This window comes from Alternaria postmessia, assembly GCF_024291825.1.
Source record: "Alternaria postmessia strain BMP 2775 chromosome Unknown scaffold_49, whole genome shotgun sequence".
Classification (NCBI taxonomy): domain Eukaryota; kingdom Fungi; phylum Ascomycota; class Dothideomycetes; order Pleosporales; family Pleosporaceae; genus Alternaria; species Alternaria postmessia.
The window spans coordinates 147,589-163,741 of record NW_026260122.1 but is presented as its reverse complement, the minus strand read 5'-3'; the positions used below and the strand labels follow the sequence as shown (position 1 = coordinate 163,741).

The 16,153-nt window shown below is 52.8% G+C and overlaps 5 protein-coding genes across 5 annotated transcripts; 2 read left to right on the top strand and 3 right to left on the bottom strand.

Annotated features, from left to right (window-relative positions):
• Positions 1 to 852: 852 nt before the first annotated feature.
• J4E82_007372 (uncharacterized protein) lies at positions 853 to 2,391 on the bottom strand (the record flags this gene model as incomplete). The annotated part of the gene is made up of 1 exon (XM_051733618.1): positions 853 to 2,391. One exon carries the CDS (start codon positions 2,389 to 2,391, stop codon positions 853 to 855), a length of 1,539 nt encoding a protein of 512 aa, XP_051586665.1.
• A 1,843-nt stretch (positions 2,392 to 4,234) lies between these two features.
• Positions 4,235 to 5,555, bottom strand: J4E82_007371 (uncharacterized protein; the record flags this gene model as incomplete). Its single annotated transcript, XM_051733617.1, has 5 exons — positions 4,235 to 4,413; positions 4,469 to 4,630; positions 4,989 to 5,349; positions 5,405 to 5,438; positions 5,491 to 5,555. 5 exons carry the CDS (start codon positions 5,553 to 5,555, stop codon positions 4,235 to 4,237), a joined length of 801 nt encoding a protein of 266 aa, XP_051586664.1.
• A 194-nt stretch (positions 5,556 to 5,749) lies between these two features.
• Positions 5,750 to 6,564, top strand: J4E82_007370 (uncharacterized protein; the record flags this gene model as incomplete). Its single annotated transcript, XM_051733616.1, has 3 exons — positions 5,750 to 5,789; positions 5,866 to 6,146; positions 6,208 to 6,564. 3 exons carry the CDS (start codon positions 5,750 to 5,752, stop codon positions 6,562 to 6,564), a joined length of 678 nt encoding a protein of 225 aa, XP_051586663.1.
• Positions 6,565 to 6,848: 284 nt separating this feature from the next.
• Positions 6,849 to 8,075, bottom strand: J4E82_007369 (uncharacterized protein; the record flags this gene model as incomplete). Its single annotated transcript, XM_051733615.1, has 1 exon — positions 6,849 to 8,075. One exon carries the CDS (start codon positions 8,073 to 8,075, stop codon positions 6,849 to 6,851), a length of 1,227 nt encoding a protein of 408 aa, XP_051586662.1.
• Positions 8,076 to 10,763: 2,688 nt separating this feature from the next.
• J4E82_007368 (uncharacterized protein) lies at positions 10,764 to 14,645 on the top strand (the record flags this gene model as incomplete). Its single annotated transcript, XM_051733614.1, has 2 exons — positions 10,764 to 13,782; positions 13,831 to 14,645. The coding sequence occupies 2 exons, from the start codon at positions 10,764 to 10,766 to the stop codon at positions 14,643 to 14,645; spliced, it is 3,834 nt and encodes a 1,277-aa protein (XP_051586661.1).
• Positions 14,646 to 16,153: the final 1,508 nt, after the last annotated feature.

The window sequence follows — 16,153 nt, the reverse complement described above, 5'->3', positions numbered from 1 at the left end:
GTCCTATTGCGAAACGGATGGATGTAACACTAATGCAAAGTGCAGCGTCTCGAACCACGCTCGCATTAGCCCACCACCACGTTCCCAAATGATGACCGAAACAGGCATCGAGGCCGATGACGTTCATCGTTACTTACGATGTAAAATTGCTATCCTACTGTACAATCCCGAAGCCTCCTTCACTGCCCAGGCTTACCGATCGTTTCCCTGCTCATCTTTCCATCTTCCTGCTCTCTGGTCCAACCCACCAGTCATCCACCCCCACGTGAGAAAACAAGGTTCTCACTGCATGTCATATGCACAGTCCGGTGAACACGCCATATTCACCGAAGCACTTTGCGCTTCATTCCCGATCAAGTAAACGTTGGCAACGTCGTTTCTGCCTATGGCTATGTTATAGATTTGGTCTCGGGAAGAGGGGGCCGGGACCGTTGGTTTGGGTGTACCATGCAGTCTAAATATGCTTAGCTAGTGTGAGGCTGTGGCCGTGTGGAAAGGGAAGGGGAGAGAAGTCGTGAATGGGGGCTATTTGGACGTTGTAGCGGGCTTTGGGGCGTGAGATGGGAAGTGGACGGAGATGCACCGGAAGGCTGCTATATGGTTTCACGATGACAAGACGTTGGTGTAGTGAGAAGGAATGCAGTTTAACATATGTATAACGACCGCGCTTTTGGTATCCTACTACGAAAACGTGATCGGCCGTAAGACGTCGCTATCTGCATAAAATATCCCCAAACGCCTAAACGGGTATAAAGCTATAGTGACAGTCGTAAATGTCATGAATCTTGGAGTCCGAAATGTAGGCCTCTCCGTCTATGTATCCCAAACTCTTTATACACAGTTCACAGTTGCTTAGTCCTCTTCGGAGTCTGCGTCGCTATCTGATAGTACGCTTTTGCGTGGCTTGCCATCACCAATCTTCCATGCTGCGCCATCTCTCACGATGAGACCTTCATCGATAAGATATCGCTCTAGTTTCTCGTCCACATTCCATGTAGCCGGGTCGAGCATTTCTAAGCGGCTTCCGTCCTTCTCAAGATGACGCCCAACGTGCTCCATGCGCTCATCCCAAGATGTAGCACCAACGAATATTCGCTCGCAGAATAGGCAAGTCGAGTGCTGCGGTGGATCTCGTAATTGTAAGTTACAGCGAGCCTGGTGTTTGGGAAGATTCTCTTCGGAGACAGGGTAGTCTTTCTGAGTACGACTGGATTTGTCTTTCGGAGCAGCGTGCATACGGCGGAGATGTTGTGTGAAAAGGTCTTTACGGTTGAAGTCGTTGTAGTATAAAGTGTGCGCGTCGTTGGAATCAGTCGATGGCGGGCATAGATCGCAACGCCAGTAGCCGAGCTTGATGTGTTGGGTGCTGACGTGCCTCTTCCACTCGTTCTTTGAGGAGAAATTAGACGTACAGCCATACGCAGCGAGCGGACAAGGGAATGCGCGGCGGTCTTCAGCCTGTATGCTTGATTCAGTGCTAGCCTTCGAAGTCTTAGAGGCTCGACGAGGTTTCCTCTCCAACTTGACAGATTCTGTAGGGCTTGGGACAACAGAGTCTTTGCGGATGGGTTTGCGTCGCTTCAGTGTTCTACTTGAGCTACTGTTCGATGTGGTAGACCGTCTACGTTTGCGGCTGGAAGACGGACTGTAGTCAGAGTCAGAGGCGGGCTCTTCAGGAAAGTCAACGGGCTCCACTGATTGTGCATCCCGCACCGAGTGGCCGATACCCGAGTCTGCGTACGTCCTGTAATCCGGAGCAGCCTCTTCCTTGACGGCAGTATGATGGTGGTCGCAGGTAGTCTCTTGTTTCATAGTAACGTCCTCAACATCTTCGGCCACTGCCTCAGGCACTGCAGGGTCATACTCAAGCTCACGAAGGCTGATATTGCCGCGCTCCACGACATGAGACTCGCATGGGTATACACCTCCCTGAAGATACTCGGCTTGTGGGTATGACAACGATAGCTGCGAGTATTCCATCGGGCTTCCATACGGGATGCTATGGCGCATGTGTGGTGACCGGAGCTCGTCTTGGGTGTTTTGGCTAGTATTTCCAGAAGAAGAACGATCCGGTGACGCATGACGAAAGAAGTCTGCCGAAGGCCAATGCTGCTCGTAGGGTCTCTCGTATTGGCTGTCTAGAAATGGTATCTTTGCGTAAAGCATGCCTGGCGTAAGTGGGTTCTGATCAATCATGAACCGCTGCATAGGTTGCATGCTGACAACGCCATTGTCGTAGTCATCCAGATAGGAGTCGTCTGCAGTACAGAAATGCACTATACGCTCTTTGCATGGCTGTATATAGTTCATATGCTCTATCGCCCACATAGGATAACGAGCATCGTCCATAGCTTCTATCTGCGGCAAATCTCTGAATTGGTGACCGTCCATTGCTGATATTGGATCGTTACACAGGGTAGCGGAAGTAACGGTAGAAACTATGCGATGCGTAGCGTCCGAAAGACAACGAGGATGGAAAACGGAAGTGCTGGCAAAGTTTAGAGAGATTCAGAAAGTTTTAGTTTGTGCCATCTTACTTGACTGGCGAGAAACTCCCACGACAAGTCGCGATGGAAGTGTCCTGCTATGGCAGCAATGGTGGATAGAAGTGGTTCAAGTACCGCGATTAGAGTGAGAAAATAAGGCAAAAGAGGCGGAGCGTATGTCAAGAAGTATGGTGCGTAAAGGCAGTAGATTAGGAAACCTAAGGCTAGGTTGCAATGCTGTAACCTTTAGTGCCGTCTGACCATCCCCCCGATTGTCATACTGTCTACTGTTTTATGGTGAATAGTCCGCAGAGCCTCATCGTCAGCGACCAATGAGAATACCTTGTCCCTTGGCAATGTAGTCCCCTGTTCCCAAGGTTCACCGGTGGGGACAGCTGTGCACATTTGTCCAGCCACCACTGGAATTGACGTGGACAATCGGCACCTACCACCAAAGCGGATGGGGTCAGCCCCAGGAGCAGCCCTCTAATCAAAAGCAATCACGCTCGCTAGTGGTGAGCGGATCGCTACCGTATCGCGATACAGCCAAGTCTACATTTGTGCCTGAGCTGCGTCCGCGGAATGTACATTCGCTTGAAGTTGCTGGGGCCATGTGAACGTTACGAATGTTAATCGCTGGCCCACCAGTTTGACCGTTGGGGGCCGAAACAAGCAAGGAGATTGAATGGCGGACGCAAGATTCCAAGCACCAAAGTACTCACTGTCAAGAATTGTCGTCTCTACTCGGAGGCCGCACGTAAAAGTCTGTCGTTAGTCGCTGCCGTGCTACCGCACCTGCGTCAGGGACGTGATGGTTCCGAAAGCTGCCGCGCAAAAACAACGCTGATGAGAAGCCCAGTTCCCGATCAAGACGAAAAGCCGTCGTCGGTCAGAGTGTGGAGGAATAGACTTTCATTGGGAGTCGTTGCATTGTGGCTCGCCGGCTGGGGCGCATTTGGTTCAGCGAGACTCGATCCAGGCATCAAGATAGGGTGAAGCATGGCTTTGCCAGTGCAGTTGTGGTACATTGCTGGGAGGCAGTGGCAGAGCACTAGTGACGATGCTATCATCTCATGAATGGTAGAAAGGATAGCAGAGACACGCCTGGGCTGTTTCGACGGCTGTCTGCACCCTCCCCTCCATCGTCGCCTCACGGCTAAGGCTCCAGACTAAACTTGCAAGGGACGCTGGTCGGTAAGAGCTTCGAATGTCTTGGGCTCTCGGGGCGCATTTGGGGGCGGTGCGTCCCGTGTGTTTGGAGATGGAGACTGACGAGTGGCGGGCGGGGAACAGTGAACTTGGAGGACTCGGAGCTTGTGCGCCGTCTCAAGTCGAGAACAGCCCACTCAGATGACATTGCGCTACCCCTGCGTCGGCGCGTGGGTAAGATGGACATGACTATCTTCACAGAATATTTGCTGTCAACTGTCAGAACACAATCCGGCGGCTCTGCACAGGGGTGGAAAGATGTTCGAGGTCTAGAAATAGCGACGCGCAGAAAACGCGCTATCTTTGTCTGCTTGGCTTGAAGTCCCCGCAGATGGCTTGAAGCCACAGCTACCACTGCCACGAGAACCGTACGACTGGGACATGATGACAGTCATAGAAATTAGCTATCTCGCGCCGGTGGCCTGTATCTGGGGTCTTTGCGCAATGGAAACGCGGGATGATAGCTTTTTGGGCCTTTTCTAGATGTGTATGTACGCCATGGCGGTGCTATGGCCAGCAACTGATGCCCTGTGCCGACATTACGCTCCGAGTTTGGCAACGAGGCGGTCTTCGATGCCCTCCAATATCCATCGATGCTCCAGCACCTCCAGATTCTCGGCTTCACTGAGAAACAGCTTATCCGGATCCTGCTCAGGACCCATCATGCCACCCCCGCCTCCGTTGGCCATGGCCATCTGTTGGGTAACTTGGTTGGCAGCTTAAAATAACATTGTCAGTCGTATTCGATTAAGAAGATGATGTTATCAACGTACCATTGTTGCTCCCCAAGATGAAATTGTAGACGGGCTGAAGTCCGAACAACGTCAGGAAATACCAAGACAAGCTGGACACCCATCTGACGTCCAGGTCACGAGTTCCCACTCCAGATTGCAGCATTGACTTGAACTGTGGCGTCAATGGGAAGGGCAGTTTCACTGCACACATAAATTAGCCACTGCTAAGTTTTGCTTTTACGGCTCGGGAGCAGCCGAATCTCAGAGTATCCCGACAACGCGTGCCGACGAGTCGCGAGGATGATTCCGATGCAGACAACACATCAGCCGCTCGCTTCGCCCTAGCAGGTAGCGCATACGTGAAGGAGCTGCTCCACTACAAAGCCAGGCAAAGCGAAAGGTCACGCAATGTCTGGAGATGCGACGCCCAAATACTGGGATGTCCATGGACGCTCAGTTCCCAAGGACACCTAGTCTTGCATTCTCGGTCTCTTTGGGAAACAATTGCGAGCCGTTTTCGCTTCGCCCACCAGGACAAGCGCGAAGAAGATGGACTTACTGATAACAAATCCCGAGAAGAAGGCATTGATCCACCCCATAATCAGCGTCTGTGGGATCATCATAGTCATCTGGCCCTTCATCATGCCCATCATACCCTCCATGGCCGCCGGATCACTCATGGGGTTTGGTCTCGGTTTCCCTCTCAGCTCAGGCTCAGCCAGGAACTTTCCCTCGTGGTACGCCTGCACCATGTAGGCTTTGCGAGCAGCGAAGGAGGGCGGCGAGAGAACCTGGGCGTTGGTGCGTAGGTTGACGCCGCGTACGAGGGAGCGCTGCTGTCGGATCTTGGCCAGGTCGTGTTTCTTGGGCGTGGACTGGAGCAGTGTCATTGCGTAGTGGCGGAGGATGCCTGTCAAGACCTAGAAGCTAGTTAGATTCTTCTTTTGGTGCCTAAAGGACTTGGATGGCATGTACCATGACGACTGTAATGGGGAGTAGAATCCACCAACTGTAGAATTATCAGCCATGCTTGTCTCGTCCACGGCAAACACCAGACCTACAACAGCGCGGGGTCCCGATGGATCGTCTGGACTACAGGCTGTCCCATGGTGCCGGTAGTAGACATTGATGCGGACGAGGGAGTGGAAGGGTGGAGGTCGGTGGTTGTTGGTTGCTTGACGACGATAGCTCGCCGCTGAGGCTCCGGCGGGATGTTGCAACCAGGGTCCGCGCTTTGCGCTTATGGAAAGGTGTCCCATCCACGAAACTACATCACCAACTGCGCGACAACTCTAGCCAAGGCACAATCACAACCTCAACATGTCTGCAACCCAGAAGATCGCAGTCCACTCCCTTGCCGGTATGTGTTGCATACCCGTCGCTACTACCCATCCAGCGGCGCGCCTGTAGGACTTAGATCTAACATGCACCCTCAGACCTCAAGAACACGACCGATGACGCGCTCCCCAACTACCTCAACAGCCTCAAATTCAAGCAAATCCACACGCAGACCGATGTGCGGTTAGTCCTCGGCTACACAGCCGTCACCATCGCCGGCGCCCTTTTCTACTACGACTGGAAATTTGGCTGGGAAGCCAGCAAGCCCTATACCCTACCCGCCGTAGTCGCATATTTCCTGTTAAACGGAGCCTTCAGTTATTGGCTATGGTTCGTGGAGAGGGGAGTTGTATATGAGGGGGAGGGCAAGACAGGGAAGGTACGTCTACAGGCTCCATTCGCATACATGTTCCCGTGTGGACCATTCTGACAACACCAAGGTGAGGATATCCTCGTCGACAAAGAAGCACATCCCCATCTACGAATGCGACGTTGTCTTTACACCCGCCCCCTACAACTCCAATCCCAAGCAAACGATCCACATCCGCGCGCCCATGACCCGGTGGTTCACCTCGGATGGCTACTTTGTCGCAAAGCCCTTCCAGCAATGGCTCGCTTCTGAAGTGCCTGTTGTTGGTGCTGCGGACCCTAATAACGTGGTTGAGGAAATTGGTCGGGGAAGTGCGGGCATGGACCAGACCATGAACCTGAACAGCTCCAATGCCGTGGATATCCTGCAACAGCTCAAGGCGAGCGGTGCCAAGTTTGCGAGTGGGGATGCGCAGAGGAGGAGATAGAGCGTCATACACTTGTGGGATACAAGGTCAGCATGAGATCCAGACCGAGGCGTTCAGGTGTCTACGGCTTGACATTGGCCATATTGCACTCGCGGGATAGCAAAAGCATCACAATGGTTTAGTGAGGGGGGGACACCAAAGATCTTTACTTGATACGATTGCTGTTTCCACTATTTAGGAATACTATGCGATGGCTAGGTTGTACTAAACGCCAACAAATGCTGAAGAAATGACCTCTGGATCATCATCCTCATATCCAATCTGGTCCTGCTACATGATCCAATTTAAGACATCTCCTGCTCAAGCATGGGCAATACCTCCAATTCTCTCTGAATAATCCTCTCAAACTCTTCCCTGTCTATGCCCGATGCCCTCGCTAATCGGAATAGGCTCTTGATGTCAGTGCTGATGTGCTGTTTGATCGCAAGCTCCGCTTGACTGTAGTGCTCGGCCTTTCGCTCCAGCCTCTCAATTGAATTGGTCGACGCCGACGACGAGGGTCGTGGGTGGTTCATTGCATTCGCAGCGGCGCTGGGGTCCTGCTCGATGGGCTCAAGATGTACCGCGCTATCATTACCGTGAACGCCACTACCATTCATAATACTATTCGTATATGCTGGCGGCATGGACGAGTCGTAGCCATTCGGTCCCAGATTCGTCGTGTCGAGGGGTTCCATCTGCGGCTCGCGGGTATAGTCGAGAGCGTTGCCATTGAGAGTCGACTCGCCAGCTGCGGGGTTCTCTTCATCCGGGTCGTGCGCGTCAAGAGCTGGCTGCACTTCAGAAGCATAGCGTTCAAAGTATTCGAGCTCTGACTGTGTTGGTCCAATTTGCGTTCGGCTGCTGGTAATCGGGGCTGGAGAGCGCCTGGGCTGTGGTGTTCGTCCGGGCGTCTGATCATATGCAGCCCAGTATGAGCCGTCGTCCTCTTCTTCTACTGCCTCCTCTGCAGCAGGTTCAGCCTGAGCGACTGCTGTCTGGACTGTGACGCCGTTGCTCTTGACTGGGACAGACTTTCGCCTGAAGCCAGCCTCGTCGGCAGCGGGCATGTTCTCGAACCATTCCGTGCCATCTTCAGCGTCGTCTGTTCCTCTCAGCTCGGCTAACAGCCAGCGGCTTCCACCTTCGCCGCCGGTGCACCAGAGGTACGTTGGTATGATTCCATATTCGCCAAGCACCAATTTCGAGTGTAGCGTCTCAGGGTCTGATCGCCGGTATAGTATTTGATCTGGTTCCTCCACTTCGATCTCTCCAGAGGCCGGATGGGGCTCGACGTTTATCTTTTCGACAATCTGCGGCAGTCGTGAGGCGACTTCTCGGTCCCAGCACAACAGCGACAACCACTCGTTCGATGACAAGAGTTGTACACGTTGGCGAAGAATAGGCGACAGGAGGGGCAGAAGCCCTGGGGGAACCTCTTTAGAAGCATTCGCTGTTGAGAGGCAAGCGAGTAGCGGTGGGAGGAGCTCCCTCGAATCGGGCCGTGGGATGACTTGGTTGAGTCCAGGCATGGCTGCAGTGCGGGGAAGGTATCTAGGAGTATGGTGTGGAAGACTGAGAGCGGTGTCGGTATTCACTTAAGAATACGACGAGTGTACTGGTTTTTGGCAGATTCGTAAAGTCGACTAGGGAAGACGCCGTAATCGATAGGCCTAGGATGTTTCGAAGGCTTTTGTGCTTTTCTGGTGCTTTTGTCTCTTTACAAGAGCCTATGCTTTGTAGAAGGTTGCAACAGAGTATTGTGCAACTCGCCAATGGTCTGCAGTCTTGTCTGTGCTGCTTGAGTGGTGCTGTATCAGTCTGGTGATGCTGTCACATGCGAATGCGACCAGTGACGCGCAGAAGTTCGCAGACGCTGAAGCGGGGAAGGTAGGAAGCGACAATGGGGAGGTAAATCGCAAGATGCAAGTGGAAAAGAAAGAGGGAGAGAAGCACTTTGAAGCACTTCTCGTTCCATTTTCGCGAACAGCGGTACTGCAGAAACAGTGGATGCTTAGCTGTTGTTAGTCTCCGCTCCACCGAAGGGTCACTGCCGTTCCAAGACGCGCACCGGTTACGATTGCCCGCACGGCTAGATCGTGGTATGGAAATGGTTAGCCTCATCGAGAGCCTCATCAATCAGACACGCTCTATATCCAACTCAACAACGCGTCCAGAGCTCGTGGACTTGCTTCGGAAAAATTCCCAAGGCTCGCGGGACGTTGTCCCCTTGGTTTCAGAGTGCCTTGCTACCACCCCAGGCCCAGCGCTTCCACCACGAGCATCTGAGCTGGACATGTATGCACCCACCAGGCGTGGTACATATACCCTGCGACAGTATGCCCAACCTCACGATGGTATTGAACGGGTGTAGGAGACCTGCAGTGACGTCAACTTTTGCGATCGCCAGCCCTGGATCGGCACAACACCTGCACAAGACCCTTCATCACGGGTACCTTGCATACTCTGGTAGTAGTTGATGAAGCCGTGATACCAACATCTTGGTTCGAGTCTCCCACCTCGGCTACATCGCATCGCACTCTTGGTGCTCCATTTGACCGCATTTCGATAAATCCCATTGATGGTGAGTTTGTTAGGCGAGGCCTTGCATATCCAACACCAGCAGCACGTTTCACGGCCAGTACAATCAGACCATTACCGTGTCGCTTGTGGCTACAGCGTACATCACGGTATGCAGCACCCGAAGCTATATATCACAACCTATGGGCGCAACATTGCACCTTATATCTCACCGAGGCGAAGCGATCCTGCTATTTCCGTCATAGTACTCGCCCGCGGCGATGTGACAGCATATATCCTCAAATCTAGACTAGGTTAAGGTAGTGTGCGCTGAAGACAGCAGGTCGATGTGCTCCTTCGCCATATTTCCGCGAGCCCCACAACCGTCCGGGAGACTATCCGGCTTTGCTCTATGAAACTGGGGCCAGCCACTACCTTATCCGCTTGCGACGTGGCTAGAAAAGCTTCATCCCTAGACGTGGCTGATCATGCAAGGCATTCCATGCTATGTCGTCACATCATAAATGGGCAGAAAAGAACAGCTGCATAAGGCGGCCTGTGACTTCCATGACGAGGGCCCGATTACTAGCATGCTGCTGTTTAACTGGCACGCATGACAGATGAAGAGCAATTGCAGGCTTGGCCTATCTTTATATAGCATCAGCATTCGGCTGCTAAACTGCTAAGCGCCAGCCTACGCGGGTGCGCAACAAAGGCTGGGTACGTGTTTCGAGCGTTGAGCGCGTTCTGACATGACAGCCTCGATCGGATTAGATGGCAGGAGTTACTACAAGCATCATAAACAGCAGATCGAGTTCGCCATGAGGATATGCCCTCGAAGCATAGCCACCCGCTCGCCCCGTGTTCAGCCCCCTGCTCCCGCTTCTGTATAGCAACTGAGGCTGTGCCGTTTGTATCAAGCCTGCCAAGAACGTGTCACGCATCTGCAAATCTGCCTCGAGACGCCAGTCAAGCTCACAGCTGCCATCGCGCCGTCGCGCTTGTTTTCTGTCGATCTGCTCTTTCTCACAACCTCCTGGACATCTGCGCAGCTTGCGCCCACATTGTTTCGAAAACGTGAACAGCATCTGCTTGGCGTGCATCCCTCTACCCCGGCCTTACCATTCTGGAGATCTTGGGGGAAATCAGCCTTGACCGGTGCCTCGACTTTCGCTCTTTGCTGCGGCTGGCTCCACCGTCGACATTGAATTCCACGCTGTTTCTACCAACCAACCGAGAACTTCACGCTGTTTTTCTGTTGCTCGCGCACGCCGTCACCCGATTTCGCTCGCGACCCACTCTGAAGCTGTCAACATCGTAGAGGGCCGGCATTGCCTCTAGCCTCAACGGCTCCAAACTTCCGTCTTGTGCGAGGCAGATCGCTATCCAACTTCAAGCTACAGCGGCCTGTCGTCTTTCGCTTTCAGCCGCACCGCGATATTTCTCTTTCGTTTCGTCTCTCCGCCAATCTTGCTGCGTGTGTCGACGCGCTGCGATACTTTTGCCCCTCCCTTTGGCCTTCTGACTTTCGCATAAACAACATCAGTAACCTTCAGGCAGCACTATGCCGCCCTAAGCAGTGTGGGTCACAGTCACGTTACCATTCCACACTCGCTGCTTGTCGCAACCATCTATCAATCGGTGCGATCTGATCTACTGTCGACTCAGCCACAAGGCCGTTCGGTATAATCGGAACAACCATGCAAGCAGTTGATACGCAAACACAGCCCTACCAGGACCCTCGGCGTCAGCCGCGCCACCCTCACGATGTGCAGGCTACCGGTTATCAACTTGCGCCTTCTACCGGCAATTTCCTAATGCCAGATGCGCAAGGCACATTTACGTACTCTGCAGAACCGGCATCCATGGTTTACGATGGGTCCATGGTATCGCATCCCTCGTCCAGCACCCCTGGGCAAGACTCCATCTTCACTCCAAACGTTGGATCCTCTCTCGACTCTTCCTTAAATCCGGATATGTCATATCCCCCACCGAATGTCTACAGCCAATCTCAAAACTACGGTTTCTCTCCAGGATCCTACTACGGAAACGGCCAGAATATCTCACCCTCGCATTCGATCGATCACATCAGTCCAGAAGCTGGCTATATGAGCGATCCAAATTATCACGATCCAAGCACCTACGCTACCCCGAACTTTAACGGACACGTTCTTGACGAATTCTCCGGCCTAACGTTTGCTGAGAACGGTTCAACCAGCAATTTTCCGGCGTTCCAGGAGCATGTCGACATGTCAGCCCTGACCTCAGGGTCTCTCAATACATACAACGCCCAGCCGAGCGTTCCCCTCAGTAATACTTCACTAAACCCACACCATCAATTGCTGTCCCCAAGTGCGACAAACAATTCTAGTCCAGCACTTGGTGATGAGAGCTCAGCGTTCCCCTCCATGCAGTACAATGGGAATATGTCGACGCCACCAAATCACGGCACTCATCTACCTCAAGCAACTCCAATCAAGCAAACACATAGCCCAGCCCTGACAAACAGTTCCGGAGATCTATCAATGGCAAACCCTCGGCCTCTCACACGACATCTGACGAGCCCCATTGTGCGTGTAGAGAATTACAGTAGAGAAGACTCACCTTCACGTTCCGACAACAGCATGCCTGCCAGCAGGCAGAGCTTTAGCAGCCGCCGTTCTGGCAACCACTTATCACCTTACGCCCATAACGAAACCTCTGATGAGGAAGGGGACTCGCAGGAGCACGTACACGTGCGACCAGTCGTCCGCGGACCTGAACGCAATGATGACGGTTCATGGTTGCTAACAGGGGATTCTGGGCAGAGCGGCATTAATCCCGACGATCGACGTCGGATGGGCGACGCGTGGATTCCCAGCATAGAGGAGATTGCAGAACAACGATCGAAGAACGAGAAGAAGCTGGAAGTACAAGAGTGGCTCACAAAGAGTGAAGTTGGCAGCGAAGCAGGCGATGTGGGACCATCAAACAATCTGCTCAAGCCAATCACGGGTAGACGTCGAGCAAAGAGTCACAACGACGTTCAACGGCGGGCCCTCCCAAATAGCTTCGGACTGGGTGTTCGTACCGACTTCGATCGTATAGACGACTCGGGTATACCTGGGCCTGGCGTGTATATTGACGAACGAAGCGATTACGGCGACTACGACTACGATGACGATGAATCGGCAGAACCCGAATCTCCACCCGCTGCGATCGACGTCAATGCGAGCCACGTCGAGAATTCGTACTTTCCCCTCACGCAAGAATCTATATCAAAGGATGGTGCTGTTATAAAACCATGGGTAGATGGACCCTCGCAACCCCATCCTCCAAACACTTCGGCTCGATACCAGCCGCCCACATCGAATGCTGCAATGATGCGCTTCTTGGTGCGATCGAAGGACGTCGAACAAGCTTCACTTGCAGCTACGGTTGGTTCACGGCGTCTCAGCGAATCTGACATTGGTAGTATCCGTGCAGCTCCAGGTGTCATCAAGGTCATTGAACCTGAGCCGAGGAAGAGCAAAGAGCGACAACGTCGCCCCAGTTTCTTAGAGAATATCCTGCCCAAGCGTACACCAAGCAATCTGCTACTTAAACGTAAAGGTAGCATACCTGTACAACAGTCCGACACGGCCTCGGACAAGTCCAAAGAACCGATCATCGAGAAGCCAAAGCGCATAGGTAGCTGGGGTCGTCCGAAGTCGCCTCGAGTTGATACGAACCTGAGCAATCACAGCAAAGAAGCAGAGCCGCGTAGTTCTATGGGTTTATCTGCGGCTGCTGGACCATGGTACAAAGGTCCCAGGAACGTTATCAAACGCAGCCGGAGTAGGAGTGATATCGGTCGGTCGCCAGGACTGGCTGAGCTGATGACACAGCATGGAGGCCCACCTATGCCCATGCTAGCCTCACCGCTTGCAGATACAGAGGCGACGAAGCCATCTGCACAGCCAAGCCCAGCGGGAGATGACGACGACGACGATCAAGACCCCGTCAGTATGGATCTCACGGTCCGCATGGATCCTATTATTCCGACGTACGACGGCTTCAGGGCTCATGCTAGACAACTCAACCCTCGTCTAGCTGACTTTATGGTTGAGCGCATCACCCAAGAACAGATGCGCAGATACAAAAGGCTATTAGAATTCAAGGTCAAGCATCTCAACGCCGTGCAGCACAAGAACTGTGCGTCAAGAGGGTTTTGCACCGATCTTGGTGGCGAAGCAAAGCAGCTTCCTCCGAAAGCAGGGGCTAAGGATGCCGATACCCCCTTCATCGGTTTTCAGGTTACCTTGCCTGGTTCTTCTGACGATGATGGTGAGCCTCCTATGGAAGGAAATGTCGCTCCTGCTGCATTCCCTTCTGGTGTACCACTTCCTCCTGTCAAACGTTTACCAGCTGAGTTCGAATGCCCCCTGTGCTTCAAGGTCAAGAAGTTCTACAAGCCATCCGACTGGACCAAGCATGTACATGAAGACGTGCAACCTTTTACATGCACCTTTCCCAATTGCGGTGAACCCAAGTCATTCAAGCGTAAGGCAGACTGGGTTCGACACGAGAACGAGCGACATCGCCAGCTAGAGAATTGGACATGCCAGATCGCTGATTGCAACCACACATGCTACCGCAAGGACAACTTTGTGCAACATCTTGTTCGTGAGCATAAGATAGCTGAGCCACGACAACGTACCCGAGCCGCTAACAAAGATACACCAACTACTGGCGATCAAGGTGAGATGGATGATGTTAGTTACTTTGCAGATCGCTAACGTGATTCAGATGATATCTGGGCCATTGTTGAACGATGTCGTCGTGACACCACTAAACAGCCGAAGGATGAGCCTTGTCGGTTCTGTGGTAACATCTGCAACAGCTGGAAGAAACTGACCGTTCACTTGGCAAAACACATGGAGCAGATCAGCATGCCCATTCTCACCCTTGTGGATCAGAAGCAGCTCAATGCAGACAGCATCATCAGCCCAGTGGTTGAGTTGCCCGAGAGCCGCAAGTTATCCATCACTCCAAGCCGCTCGCCAGTGGACAACCCATCGAGGTACAACCCTAATGCAACGTATGCGCCTGGTATCGACCCCCAGAGTCTCTACCCTCAAGAATCGAAATCTCAAACAGGATCCACGGGAATGCAAACGTACCCGCCACCACAAATGGCACCACCATCGACTCAAACTAGCAGTTATGCTAACTATGCGGCAAGCAATGCTGCGTACCACACAAATCAGACCTATCCAGGCCTACAGGTTCCTCGGAAGCCACTCAATGGCTATGCGAACGGACTCCAAATTCCAAATCAGCCATATCATAATGGAAACATGCAAAGCGGAGTACAGCAATATGGCATGAATCCTGTTAGTACCGTCCAACAACAGCAGTCGATGTACACAGACTCTCCGGTCGACACCACGATTACACCTTTTCCTTCCTACTACACACAAGAGCCACAGGGCTTGACGACTGAGATGTCTAACATGGGGTTTGACACCAACAACACCATGCATTATCAGCAGGGCAGCACCTACCCCGCCATGTCGTACTTGACCGCGCAACACAATTATCAATACCAGCATCAGCAGTAGGGGGCGACAAGCGAGGGAGGGAAGTTTCCGTCGAACGCCCACGATACGCAGCGCGTCGTAATGTCTGTTTTGTTTTCCTTTGTTTCTACGATATCCACTCTTGCGCACCGGAAGATGAGTTTACGGTTATGAGGCGAATTGGTTTAGACGTGTTAAGACACCTACTGTCGCTTACAGATTGGGTCGGCTACATTATCAGCATTTCATGGTGCAATAGGCATGCATGATATGATAGACATCGGCGCATCATTTGCACAATACCATGCTCCTTGTACCTTCCACTCTTTGTGAAGTGATGTGTTTTATGGAGCACAGCTCTCAACCGAAGCTGTGACCCACTCTCTGAATCTCGACTATTGAGTCCGGAGCGACTCTATTACGGTACGTTTCTCTTCGGCGACAAACAGCAACAAGTCCTGCCTCAGGCATCTTTGCGTCTATTTCCAAAACACGGACCCCCGCGCCCAGTCACACACATCAGCATGGCGTGCTAAATCGATCGCGCCGACGGGGAGCAATCCGGTGCTGAGCGGTGATTGGCTTCCTGCATCCCCGACACACATGGAGGACCTTTTCTGCACAGCCACCCGCAACATGAGGTCCTCCATCTGCAATTCGACGAACAGCTCGCTAGGTGTATCGGCAGCACGAATGAGCTTGCAGAATCATGAAGGAGGGCAAACAGGGCAACGTTTGCCTTCTTGGTACCCCTCCGGTGAGAGGACTGGGAGGCCGCCCACATGCGCAGTGGCCCTAGCCATCGCGATCATGGCCATCGAACTGCGATAACCATAGTGTATCAAAAGCGACATGACGACATACCACTGACCCCTATTTTGCTCACCTCGAATCGAAAGAGTCCGAAGCACGTCGTCCAGAGCATGCGCATGCAATGAAGTGACGACGTCTTGGTGTGGAGCCTTCCCTCATCCTCACACCGGCCAGGCAGCGCATGCCCGTGCGCAGGGACACGAAACGGAGGACCTCACATACATATCTGTTACACGCACCTATCCGGCTTGTCACTCTTAGCAGATTGGGGCGGTGTGCTGCAGCTGAGATCTACTAATGCATACCTGCGCACCCTTTTCTTTGAAACGGTTTGCGTACTGCGTTCCTTGGGACAGGCGTCAGGCTATTATCCTGCAGCAGGCTGAAAGTTGAGTCCGAGGTATGTATTGCTGTTGCCTTTCGGAAGGCAGCTTATACCTTTTTTTTTGATGCTTGATGGGAATTTTCTCGTGCCACTCGGGTGCCTTCTTTCGTGTTCCAGTTGTGGTCGATTAGAGTGTGGATAACATGTTGATGCCTTGGGCAGCCCGAAAGATGCTGACCCATGATAGCGAACATGTCTCACCAAAACCTAAATGGGAGCTATTCACAACCCTATAGCAATCTTCCCCCGACCAGATATCAGTACAATGGACGAATACCTGACTTACATATCGATACTGTGCCGGCCGAGCCATGGCAGCCCTCTCAACGGCCACGGAGTGCACAGGACGTAC